At 41.6% G+C, this 13397-nt stretch overlaps 1 protein-coding gene across 1 annotated transcript; it reads right to left on the bottom strand.

The window, feature by feature from the left end:
* Nucleotides 1–2995: 2995 nt before the first annotated feature.
* On the bottom strand, nt 2996–12773 carry LOC306789144 (uncharacterized protein; the record flags this gene model as incomplete). Its single annotated transcript, XM_079284951.1, has 7 exons — nt 2996–3697; nt 6451–6582; nt 8952–8964; nt 9120–9132; nt 9288–9300; nt 9372–9384; nt 12554–12773. 7 exons carry the CDS (start codon nt 12771–12773, stop codon nt 3367–3369), a joined length of 735 nt encoding a protein of 244 aa, XP_079141077.1. The 3' UTR covers nt 2996–3366.
* Nucleotides 12774–13397: the final 624 nt, after the last annotated feature.

Below are 13397 nucleotides of genomic sequence, written 5' to 3'. Positions count from 1 at the left end.
TACCATCTACTCACATAAGAGAATTTTTTTTAGTGTACAATTCAGTCTTAATTAAACAATAAACACAAATTAGTCTATTCAGACTAGGGGAAAAAAGGAATTCCCTGCATCAGAGGAAGGTTTCAACAAATAAAAATAAATAAAACAGCAGTGCTGCAAAAGAAGATGAAAAATCAGGTAATGCAGCAACACTTTTCTGTCCTGTCATGGTGGATAGTCACATCTGTGATTGCAAAATAATGTGGCATACATATTCTCAAAGAAATGTACTGAAATACAAAAAGGCTATTTATAATTTTGGCCTGTAATTAAATATGTTCGGCCGGTTTGGACACCAGTGTTCACCAGGCATATTGACTGATTTGTAACGTTAGCCAACATTGAACGTTAGCTATATTAGCTATATTGCAGACAATAATTCACTTCCGAAAAGCAAAACCATTTAACTTTGGCCATCTGAATAACATTGAAACACACTTAGCGAAGCAACACATTTGACGTTCTACCAGAGAAAATGCCCCTTAATTGACGAAGTTAACTGCTTGCTAGCTAGCATCTTAACCTACATTTGTATTAGCTAGTTAGCTATTAGCTATAATGACATATCACGTCACACCACACTTGACGTGAACACATAATTTCATATGAAGATAAACAGCCTGGTTAAGTAAATATATTTGTTCTTACCTTCTGTAATACTATATTCCGGACACCGAGTTTTGTCCAATGATTTGTCCAAGTGTCAATGATGCTAGCATGCTGTCTATATACATGGTGATGGGTATAATATCAAGCTAGCAATTTATGCTAACATGCTGTCTATATACGCTGTCTATATACGCTAGCATGCTGTCTATATACATGGTGATGGTTATAATATCAAGCTATCGATCGATGCCAACTAATGACGCCAGCATGCTGTCTAGGCTAGTGCATAGCCAGTGTTTAGCAAGTTATCAGTCGAGTAGCTAGCTATAGGAAGAGGGAGATTGGGACCTTGTATGTTCATGATAACCTTATCAAGAGACTTCTGACCATCTAATCTCACTGTATTTCAAGTTATGCTGTATCTTCTCAATGTGAATGTCATAATGCCATATCAATTACTGCCAGATAATATAGTTCACAGTTAGCCAGGCTATGACAGTAGATGTCCATTTGTTAAAAAAACATTAAATATCCAATTTATTTTATTTAAAAGGCATATTATGAAAGTATTCTTAGTTTTATTATTTCATACATTCTACAGTTGGCCAGGTGGACAACATGTCTGTGACTGTTCTTCCTTTTTGTGGGGTTCACCAGAGCTTTGTGTACATTATATATAATTATATTATATTATATAGCCCAAACCTGAATGCTCTGCTATACCAAATTGTGAGAAAACCGAAAATCCAGAAAAAAGTATTTCCTATATTTTAAATACAAAATACATGTATTGTATTTTGTTACATTTTCTGGCACCAGTATTTTGTATTTTATTTTGATACATTTATTTGAGGGGTATTTTGTATTTTGTATCAAAATACATTTTGATGTATCTTTGCCCATCTCTGAGTATATGATTAATGATGACATGTTCACATGGTACTGATTGAAGTTCACTGACGGCTCCTCACAGTTTGGTGGTGTTGGAACGGGTATTCTTTCACTTTGGATGGACCTAAACTAGAAGTGATTGGAGTAGATTGTAAGCCTTGCTAAAGATGCTCTGAACGTACCTCTGATTATTATGAGTAATAATCTTCTCATTTGATGGTTTTAGCCTCGCAGACTGTCTCTGATAATGAACTAACTCTGCAGTGGAAATAAACTTGACAAAAAAACCACAAAGTTCTTTCTGTTTGACATCACCTCCGAGGACTCACTACAAATGTAAAAGGTTCTGCATCAGCACAATAAACAGTTCAAAGACGATACATATGTCTAATATGCCTGTATATATATATATATATATCTTCTATATTCATCTACATAAAAACTCTACACGGATATATTTGACCTTTACAGAATGTACAGGACTGTCTTTGGGTAAATTCTGCATATTGATATTCACAACCTCGATTTCTTAATAAAAATCGATACAACAGTGTTGAATGAAAGCTCACATACTCTATCTCACACACCAATAATCCAACATCAGTTGTTCTACTGCATTTTAAAGGAGATTTTTTATTTATTTATTCAATATTCAGATCACTGGTACATAAAACATGATAAAGATAGACTCAGACAGCCTGAGTCTGCAACTTCTTATATTCAGATTTGTATTATTTTACACTGATCTGTGACATTACACTGTAGAGGAGCTACAGTGAATAGATTTAATCACACTGATTGTCTGCAAGCAGTCCAAGTCCAGACATTCTGAAAACATCCACTCCAAATATGAACACAGCTGAAGGTGCTCTCTGTTGCACTGCTGGGTCGACCAGGTGACACCGCGAAGAAACTGATCAACTATAAGGTTCAAACCCGCTTTGGGGACGGGTCGGGGGAAGGCTGGAGAGCTTGTGGACAAAATGTTCAAGTAGAAGCAAACCAATCAGGGATATAATCTTGAAATATTGTTTTTTATTTGACTAGATTTCTCTCCTGATGGACGAACCATCTCAGCTGTAGCTCACCAGCCAATGTCCTAATACCAATAACTAATAACAGGGGTGACTAGAGCCCGACCAATACTGGATGTTTAGTGCTGAACGGTGTCGATATGAGACATATCAGCTGATACTCATTTTTTTATACAAATACAAATGCTTTCATCCATCTATAGCCATGTTTCCATTCAATTGTCCGGCAAACATTTTGAAATGTTGCAAAAAAGAAAAAGAAATGCAAGAAAGGGTCTATCAAGTGGTTTGGAGCCAATAAACGACGCTACAGCGGAGTTTGGTCAGACTTTGGCACGCTGTACGTTACGCAAGGCTGTAATCCTCCAGTTACAGAATAGAAGATGTAAAGGTTGGGAACCAGCAACAGGAATTCACCCCGAAAATGACCTGGATGTGTCTTTGGTGTGCCTGTGCTGCAGTTTATTCAGCGATAGAGAACTATCTGGGATAAGCTAAAACCAGCCAATAATATCAACCATGCCATGTATTGGTAGGGCTCTCGGGGTGAATGTACTCGGTTGGTTTGGACTAAAAAGATATCAGGTCGGACTTTTGTCTTTCCAAGGTTTTGCATGCCATCTTTGTCCAAAGATATCGTACGGTCAACGTCACACAATATTGCTGTAGGAACACAGTGCAGTTTGTCTTTTGTCATCAGCTGGGTATGCCCCGCCCATTTACTTCTGCACTCACACATGTTGAATACTGAATCGTAGAGGAAAATGTCACGCTGCGTCCCGTGAGGCTGTCGTCATGCGCAGGACTCGGCCAGCTGGCTTCCGCTGCGTTTCTTGCCACGGCCCGGAGAGCTGGGGTTGGACGCCGACGTTCGGACGCTCCTCGCCCCATGACTCACCATGGTGGGGAGGAGGGAGGAGGACGGGGAAGGAGGGGAGGAGGAAGAGGAGGTGGGGGACAGAGAGGAGGAGGAGGGCGAGGATGACAAGTAGGAGGATGAGGAGTAGTAGCTGTGTTGGGGGGTGGAGGTGGAGGTGAGGACGAGGCGGTGCTGGCGTTTGCTGCTGCTGCGAGGCCCGTGTTGGGCCGGGCTGGCGTTAGCGTGGGATGACGACATGACGTGGCTAGACGAGGGGAGGAGACGGCTCAGATTCAGAGACGGGATAAAAGACTTGTGTGGAGGAGAGGAGAAAGAAAATGAAGGCAAGGAAGGAGAGGGGGAGCGAGGCGGGGAGTCTGACGGAGAAATGGAGGAAGAGTTCTTCACCAAGGAGGAAGAGGAGAGAGGACACAATAGAGCCTGTTGCCTGGAACGCTGGGCCAAGGAAGGAGAAGGCGGGCTGGAAGAAGAGAGTGCTTCCCCGAGGAGAAGTTGGAAGAAGCTGAAGGCGAAGAAGCAGAGGAGGAGGAGGTGGAGGAGGAGGAGAGGTTTTGGAAGCTATCGGTGGTGTCTGAGCAGTGAGGAGTGGACAAAGAGGCAGATGGGTGTTTCCCAGAGCTATGGCACATGGCTGGGATCTTAGAGGCGCGCAAAGCAACGACAGAATGGCTACTATCCCCGGCTGCTCGACTGCTTCTGCTGTCAGCCTGTAAACAGACACCACGGAACACGGCAGGTCAAAGCCAACAACACACAGCCCACATGAGAGGAGAAGAACACTCATACCGGTTACTGCTATGGCTTTGGCCAGCCAATAGCTCGCTAGGCTAGAACTGCTACAGTGTGTTTTAGTGAAAACGTCCTTACAAAATAGATGGCTCACCGTTGGCGCTCTCAGTCTCTGCCCTGACAGTCACGCTGTGTCTCGATTCAGATACTTCCGTGAGTACACTTCCATGTCGTACACTATGTACTCAGTGGCAAAGGTAGTGTAGTCTCACATCAACACATGGCTGTGTGCTCACTGGAAATGACGATTGCAACGAGTTCTTCTTAATACGGGTCAACGTTTGTCGCCAGCTAAAAGGTCTGCCTCCTCGCTGTGAAGTCAAACCCTTGTTTCGTGGCCCTAATCCACCCCTGAACCAGAGCACAGACTCTGGTGCTGCTCCCTCTACTGATGGCCAGTGTGGCAGCTCTGTCTGTAGTCATGCAAGAGAGGCAGGGATTCACTGGTGACCTTTGATTAAATCAATAGATTTTGGAACTGCTGACTGAAGGCTTTTCCACATGGACTGGAATAAAGTGGATCAATGGAAGTGGCCAGAAGAATAAAGACCCTCCCCTTGGGCCCTAGAGTGGCTCATTTAAAAGGGGCTTGAAGTGTTGAAGTGTGATGGACTGATATTGGCATCATATTTTGTTAGTCGGGTCATTTAACACCTGAATCTTCATTGATCAAGGTATAAAAGTAAAAGCATTTCCTCCTTTTATCCTGTCGAGAACCCCTGAGGCTGTTAGATCCCAGGTGAAGCCCGTTCTCACTTATCTGCATATGGAGCTTCCTGATGGGCTGCCCCCGTCTTTCAACTCCGACAGCGTCTCTGTTCATGGTCATTGGCAGTGTTTGGACACATTTTCTGATTTTGGCTTTATTGCACTTTAGTGTTCCGTCACATATAACACATGGGACGCCTCTCTTTGTCTGACTAAACGTCATTCTCAATAAATGTTCACTTTTTGAGTTCATGCTCTTACTCTACTGGCCAAAGACATCGTAGTAACACACATGACTGACAAAGTGCAGCTCTATTTCTCCCACATGAATCAGGATCAGTGTAGACAAAGTCAAGTTAATGTAAGAATAACATGTCAGTGACAGAGAATATTAAAAGGGTTACAATACTTTTGTCTCCATACAGAAAAAGTTTGAATTGTTTTGTAATCACAAAACATGTCGTTAAAAAGATTTGACATTGTGATCAAGAGAATTTCACGAAACAGTGGTGCCATCGAGCACAACACACATGCATGAAGACGCACTCTTCCATGACATACATGTGAGGGTTAATCAATGATGGATGTTTCAACCGGATCCCTAATATTTGTACATCATGGCTTCTGTGCGTCCTTGTTTGAGGAAAAAAGAGGTTTTTTGAGAGTTTTTGACACCCAAATAATATTTCCACTACTCACTGCCAGATGAAGACCGGCTGTCGCCGGTTAACATGCAGGTGAACAAGCAGGTTTACATCCACTCTCTGATTGAGAAACTCAACTGGGTTGAGTTTCAAAACATTAACAGCTAGTTGGGGATACGGGGACATTAATGGGTATTATAACAAAACCAGGGAGCGTATGTTGAAAGACGTGTTAAGAGTTGAAGAGGAACGTGAACACAGCCATAAACAGACAGATATAACTTGAGGAAATAAGGCAGAAATGCACCACCACAGAAACAAGCCCAACACATGTCAAACTCACTGCAAACACAATCACTAAAATACAATTCACTCTTTTTCCAAGCTATTGACTAACTGCTCTCTAACTGATGGTACCCAGCTCACCCTCATCTAAGCAATGTATTTATAGGTTGTTCAATTCAAAGGTCTAGTTTGGGTGTAATTTCAGAAAACTGATTCTCTAGTTTAGGTAAATAAGACGCAAATTCACTCCACATGTCCTAACCCCAACTAAAGCTCCTGCTTGCTACTTGCATGTCTCAGGGATAAAGTTAAGTCAATATGACTACCTTTTAATGTACAGCAAGAGTCAACGCAGATTTCAATATCTGTATAACTTCATGGTAAGCAGAATCCAGCTGGAGTTTCAGAGGATAGAGTTATTTTAAAGTGGAAACATAAAGGTGAAAGGTTGTTTAACCTGCTATATGAATAGCATAAATCAAGATGCCATTTGGTGGAGTATTACGGTAATTCCCCTTCAGTCTGTGCTGACTCAGAGCTGCTGTGCTCAGGTCTGTCAGAGGTCATTTACCTGGCTGGGCTGCTTCTGGGGGGACTGCTGCTGCTGGCCCTTGGGCATCTTCCCTGGTGAGCTAGAGGAAGAAGATTGCCGGGGTTTGGTGTGGGATCGCTGGGCAGAAGAGCTGGAGCTGCTGCTGGAGGTCTAGCAAGAAGATACATGGAGAAAAGGTTAGTTCGGCCAGACTGGCATGTAGGAGACACTGCATCTGTACGATAGCAGCTACAACACTAAAAACAACTGTCAAAAGCATCAGATTAAAGCAGCAAATTAAGGTCAATTAGGGGATAATTGTATTGCAAGTTATTCAACCACAGTAGCAGGAGGGCAAATGTACATTTATTATTATTATTATTACATTTGAGTAGTCTTTACTGTACGTAAAGGGGTATATCAAGCATCAATGCTGGTTGAAATGGGAAAACAGTACGGCATCTTCGAGATATAGACAATATTAGATGATATTAAGCAGCACGGTCAAAGACGTGATTGGATGCAAAGCAGACGGGAAATTTGTGTTTGGCAAATGGAGCAATAAATTATGTGCATCAGCTGAAAAGCAAAAGATTCCGCTTTATCACGAGGCAGCAATTCATGGAAGTGAAGGACGTACACGATAATGAGAAACAGAACTGAAGCTCCTGGTAAGTACAGGTGGTTCCATTGTGGCAAACACAGACAGTCCATCTGTAAAAATGTGTGTCTGAGCACACATTTACTGTAGTTATTCACAGCCATTGTCCTATTTAGTGGTGCTGAGACAGTGAAATCTGGTTTACTGCCTTTGTTATTGAACCGTAACTGGTCTGTTTTGAATGAGTAGATGATAACTAATAAAATGGAAACCGTTCTTTGTCGGAAATACATTAACTTTCAGGCTACACCAACAAACCAGTACACGTCAGTTTGTCCGTTCTGGGGGTTCCCCAGGAAGAGCTGAAAAGCATTCCTGGGGAGAGGGATGTCTGTATTACCCTTTCATTTACTTCTTCGTTCAGCCGACAAAGCCTCTCTGATATTACTGTATTACATTCATAAGTATAGACACAAATTAAAACCCTGCAGCACTTTAGAGCCATATTTCACTGGTTGTCGTATTTGTAGACGAGCCGTGGACAGTAGATAAGGACACTTGTATTTACATATGAGAGAAAAACACTCCCACTACGTCTGTAGCGAGTGGAAGCAGATGTCTGCCGTTGCACATCGTCTCAACTCCAAAATACGGCTCTTAATAAAGTACTGCCATTCTTAAAGTAACCGTACTAATGAAATGGGGTATTGAACTGTTTTTTAACGGCAGGGTATTGCGACAATTCTTTAGTATCGGTATGATGTGTGACACTAGATCTCAGTAACATAATGTAATGATACCAGAGACATCAGTGTGACCTCACAGTTGTCCATAATGTTCTCCCTGCAGATGTTCAGCCGCTGCTGGTGATGAAAGAAGTTATCCCCCCTAAGTGGAGCCCCAGCCTGGACCAGGAGGACCAAGAGCCCCTCCGCATAAAAGAGGAGCAGGAGGACCAAGAGCCCCTCTGCATAAAAGAGGAGCAGAAGGACCAAGAGCCCCTCTGCATAAAAGAGGAACCAGGGGAACTCTGGACCTGTCTGGAGGCAGAGCACCTCAAAGGGCTGGAGGAGGCAGATGTCACCAGGTTCCTATTCAGTACTCTGCTTTTGAAGATTGAAGATGTTGATGAGATACATCAGTCTTCACAGCTTCATCATAGCCAAAAGGAGGATAACAGAGAGGCAGAGCCTCCAGCCAGCAGCTCAGCTACTGATGGAGAGGACTGTGGAGGATCAGGACCAGCCGGGAACCTAGATCCAGATCATCATGCACAACCAAATGCTAATGATGAAATGGTTTCTGACTCCCCTGAGACGGAAGTCAGTTATGATGATTGGCAAAAGCCTTTGTTAGATTCTGGATCTGAAACAGAGAACAGTGACGGTGATTGGAAGGAGACCAGGGCACCAGATTCTGCTACACATGCTCTGAAAGTTAAGGAAACCATTGAAAGGGATGTAGTCTGTAACACTGGCAAGAAATCCTTCAGCTTCTTCAAGTGTAATAATAGATTTTTCTACAAGGGTTTTCATTCACAGAAAATAATCCAAACGGGAGAGAAACGATTTGGATGTGATGTTTGTGGGAACAGATTTGCAAAGCAGGGAAATCTGAAGAAACACATGAGAATTCACACAGGAGAGAAACCATTTGGATGTGATGTTTGTGCGAAAAGATTTACTGAGCAGGGACATCTGAAGAAACACAACAGAGTTCACACTGGAGAGAAACCATTTGGATGTGATGTTTGTGGGAAAAGATTTAGACAGCAGGGACATCTGAAGGAACACAACAACAGAGTTCACACAGGAGAGAAACCATTTGGATGTGATGTTTGTGGGAACAGATTTACACAGCAGAGAAGTCTGAAGACACACATGAGAGTTCACACAGGAGAGAAACCATTTGGATGTGATGTTTGTGGGAACAGATTTACACAGCAGAGAAGTCTGAAGACACACATGAGAGTTCACACAGGAGAGAAACCATTTGGATGTGATGTTTGTGGGAACAGATTTGCAATGCAGGGAAATCTGAAGAAACACATGAGAGTTCACACAGGAGAGAAACCATTTGGATGTGATGTTTGTGCGAAAAGATTTACTGAGCAGGGACATCTGAAGGAACACAAGAGAGTTCACACAGGAGAGAAACCATTTGGATGTGATGTTTGTGGGAACAGATTTGCAATGCAGGGAAATCTGAAGAAACACATGAGAGTTCACACAGGAGAGAAACCATTTGGATGTGATGTTTGTGGGAACAGATTTACACAGCAGAGAAGTCTGAAGACACACATGAGAGTTCACACAGGAGAGAAACCATTTGGATGTGATGTTTGTGCGAAAAGATTTACTGAGCAGGGACATCTGAAGGAACACAACAGAGTTCACACAGGAGAGAAACCATTTGGATGTGATGTTTGTGGGAACAGATTTGCAAAACAGGGAAATCTGAAGAAACACATGAGAGTTCACACAGGAGAGAAACCATTTGGATGTGATGTTTGTGCGAAAAGATTTACACAGCAGGGAAGTCTGAAGACACACATGAGAGTTCACACAGGATAAAAATGCATCTTTTCACTTTTTTGTGAGATGAATTACCTAAATATGTTGGTAGAAACCACTGCAGTTTTCATTGTCTTATATTTTCTTCTTTGTTTGTAAATGAAGAGAAAGGGGAAGTTTTTTTCCAAACATTATGAAATTAGTTAATTGACATTCATAGCAATGACAACAAACAGTAGGTCTGTGATGGTGAAAACAAAAAAAGGAACCAAAGACTGTTCATCAGGGGAAATATGTGTGTTTAAAAAGCAACATTTTGTTTAATGTCGAATCAATACATATGCAAACTGATTGTATTTTAAAAGTGTAATAGGGGGAATGGGAGACCTGTATGAGACCTGTATGATCGATGTGTTTGTTTTTTCTTTATTGGTGTGTTACTGAAACTGTTGTAACATTTTTTTTACAGACCCATAGCTTTTTGTATTTCCTAGAAATCTGATGAAATGTTACGAATAATAACTTCCTAAATGATAGTTAGCATTGGGAAAGTGTCTTTTTTTTAAACTTTTGTCTACAGGTCAGCGAACAGTTCAACATTTCTTTCCTGAAATAAATAAAGAGAAAGATCAAACATGTGATGATAGTTTTTTCATGATCTAATGAAATCAACCATGAAACACATTTCAGACAAATTATGGTTATTTCAATCAGGAGAGAGTTTATTAGAATTTAACAATAATTTACTACAGATGCATAAAATATGAATAGTGCAAAGTCTTTGGCGATTGGACTCGATCCTCAAGTAGGATAACTGAGGGGTAATGATGCTGAATTCAGATAAAGCCTAATCCCACAAAAGAGATTTATTTTATATGAATAAATAAAATAAATACCTTACAATCTGCTGCAGAGAATTCCAAAGAAAAATTGAAAATTAGTCATGAGAGAAAGTTGAAGGGTAGAACTTGTCAGCGTGATATTTCATGAGTTGACATTAAACCACATTTAAGAGAGGTCAATTTAACCAAAGCAAAGGATAGAGTAGGGTCTTGATGGACCACAGAACAGGATAGTGCGGGTCTAGATAGATCACAGTAAAGAATCGTGGGATTTCAACCGATCCCAGAAATGATAGAGGGGATCTCGATAGACCGCAGGAAAGGATAGGTTGGAGTTAAGTTAGACTGCAGACAAGGATAGGTTGAAGTCATGTTAGACTGCAAAACAGAATAGTTGGGGGTCACAATGCCTCAGCACGACTTGACGGGTCAAGTCAGACTGGGAAATGAGAAAATTGGGCAACCGTCTGACTGGGAATCCTCCAGCATGCAGACTCTGAGGACGTGGTGGGTCGGCTCCTCGACGGGGCGGGGTCTGCCACGTCTCCTCCTGTCAGACTGAACCGAGGGAGACGATTCATCTATGATATTTCATCAAAAACATTTTATTCTACATGTTCTCATTTAAAATCTCTCCACGAATAATTCGTCAATCAGATTGTGTAAAAAAACATTAAATTGTGAGCTCCTCAGTGAAACTATGATGTCATGATTGATCCATCTGAGACCAACAGTCATGTGACAACAAATCAGTAAAATTTTGAGTGAACTTCAGGCTGCTGAACACAGAGCAGAGAGGAGAGGATGTTAAAATGTAAATAATATTAATAGAGACTATCATAGAGACTCCATTTATTTCCACAATAACTTCCATTGCAACTGTTATTCTGCAATAAAGACATGTTCTAGTTCTCTCTACTTCTAGTCATGATGGTTCTGTTTCCATAGAGGAGCAGGACTTTTATATTATAAAATACAACTCGTCGGTTTGTTCAACATAAATAAAGTGACGGCATCTCAATGTATTTTACTTCTGGCCAGAAACAATCTAATTCTACACGTAGTAAAAGTGATAATACCGATTATGTTATTGTATCAAAAATAATTTGTTCAATAAATCTAAATGTATCCGACAGTCAAACACAAACAATGACTTTAAACTGAATGTAGAACACTATTTCTGACTGAGCACACATTAAATATATCTTTTAAATAGTTTTTTTATTCAGACTTTTGTATAAATATGTTATTCTGATTTTAGTGATAGAGGTTATTTATTTTTATACAAGGTGTTTTTTTTCTGTGGGATGACGACGGCATGTTCAGGACATTTTAGGTATATGTGAAAAACCTTAAAATAAAAGATGTACATTTATAGAAAAAAGTACACATTCTCTGAGATTAAATTCAGAAATTACAAAAAAAACTTGAACATTTTCTGAGATTATTAAATCATAAATTTGCAAGAAATCTTTGTTTTATTTTTGAGATAGATCTTTTATAGATTAATTATTTATTTATTAATTATCATTTATTTATTTCTAATTTAGATTGATTCATTTATTTATTTTTGATTCACTTATTTATTTTTTAACAATTCATTCTATAGTTTTTATGTATTTATGAATTCATTAATTGTCTTTTATTTTTATTAACTTGTTTTTATTTATCATTTATTTATTCATAATTATTTATTTTGTTTTTATTGATTCATTAATACATTTTTGTATTTACTCACTATTTATTAATTAATTTGTTATTAAATTATTCATTAATTTGTTTCAAATAATTTATTAAGTCAGACTATTTACTATTTAATTATTGATGATTAATTTGACGAGAAGATTTGGTAAATTTTTCATGGGCCGTGCATTTTATACCTGGGCCTTCACTGCTGTCCTGCAGCTGAAACACAGCTACGGTTATTATTTGTTTCGTGTAAAAATAAAGCCAACACCTATGATACCTCGTAAATCCCATCACTTTATTTCTGACACATTTTAACTTGTACAGCAGACGAAGCTAGGGAAGACATATGGCCGCGTTGAGGCTGGCCCAAGCCACGGCGTGGCTGGGGGAGACAACGATCGTCGCCGCAGCAGCAGCAGCGAGCCAACGGCGGGGAGCTACCGGCCTGTGCTATTACCATGCAAGGTTTGGGCCACGGGCTACAAGATGCCGTTCACCATGCAGTTTCGGCAGGCCGGGAAAATGCAAGGGCCGGTGCTCAGTGACTGCCATGGGCGTCGGTTGGGAAGGCAGGCTGTTGTTCATCCGGGACAACGTTTCCGGGCGGCACTTTCTCTGCGACACAGGGGCGCAGAGGAGCGTTGTGCCTGCATCGCGGGTGGACATGCTGACAAACGGGCAGGGCCCCCCGCTGGAAGCCGCGAACGGTACCCCCATACGCACTTTTGGGACACGGTGCCTGGAGCTGTGTTTTATGGGGCAGCATTTCAGCTGGGACTTTGTTCCTGCCAAAATTGCCATTCCCCTGCTTGGCGCGGATTTCCTATGCGCTTATGGGCTATTGGTGGACGTCAAGGGCCGCCGCCTGATAAATGCTGTGACTTTTTGCTCTTACCCATGTACACTAAGTGGAGCGGGCTCTACCAGGTTGACTAACATGCTTGCAGCGGCTGATGAGTTTCTGCATCTGCTGGCCGAGTTCCCAGACCTCTTGCAGCCCACCTTCTCCTCCTCCATGGTCAAGCATGGGGTGGAGCATCACATCTCTACCCCCGGCCCACCGGTACATGCCCGGGCCGGGCGCCTAGATCCGGCAAAGCTCACCATCGCCAAGATAGAGTTTGAAAACATGGAGCGCCTGGGCATCATTCGCCGCTCCGACAGTCCATGGGCTTCACCCCTGCACATGGCCCGAAGCCTGGGGGCGGGTGGTGCCCGTGTGGAGATTATCGCCGGCTCAACGAGGCAACAATCCCGGACCGCTATCCGGTTCCACATATCCAAGACATTTCTACCCACTTGTCGGAGAGCGTGGTGTTTTTGAAAGTGGACCTGGTACGA

This window comes from Melanostigma gelatinosum, assembly GCF_949748355.1.
Source record: "Melanostigma gelatinosum genome assembly, chromosome: 15".
Classification (NCBI taxonomy): domain Eukaryota; kingdom Metazoa; phylum Chordata; class Actinopteri; order Perciformes; family Zoarcidae; genus Melanostigma; species Melanostigma gelatinosum.
This window is presented reverse-complemented; position numbering and strand designations above follow the sequence as displayed.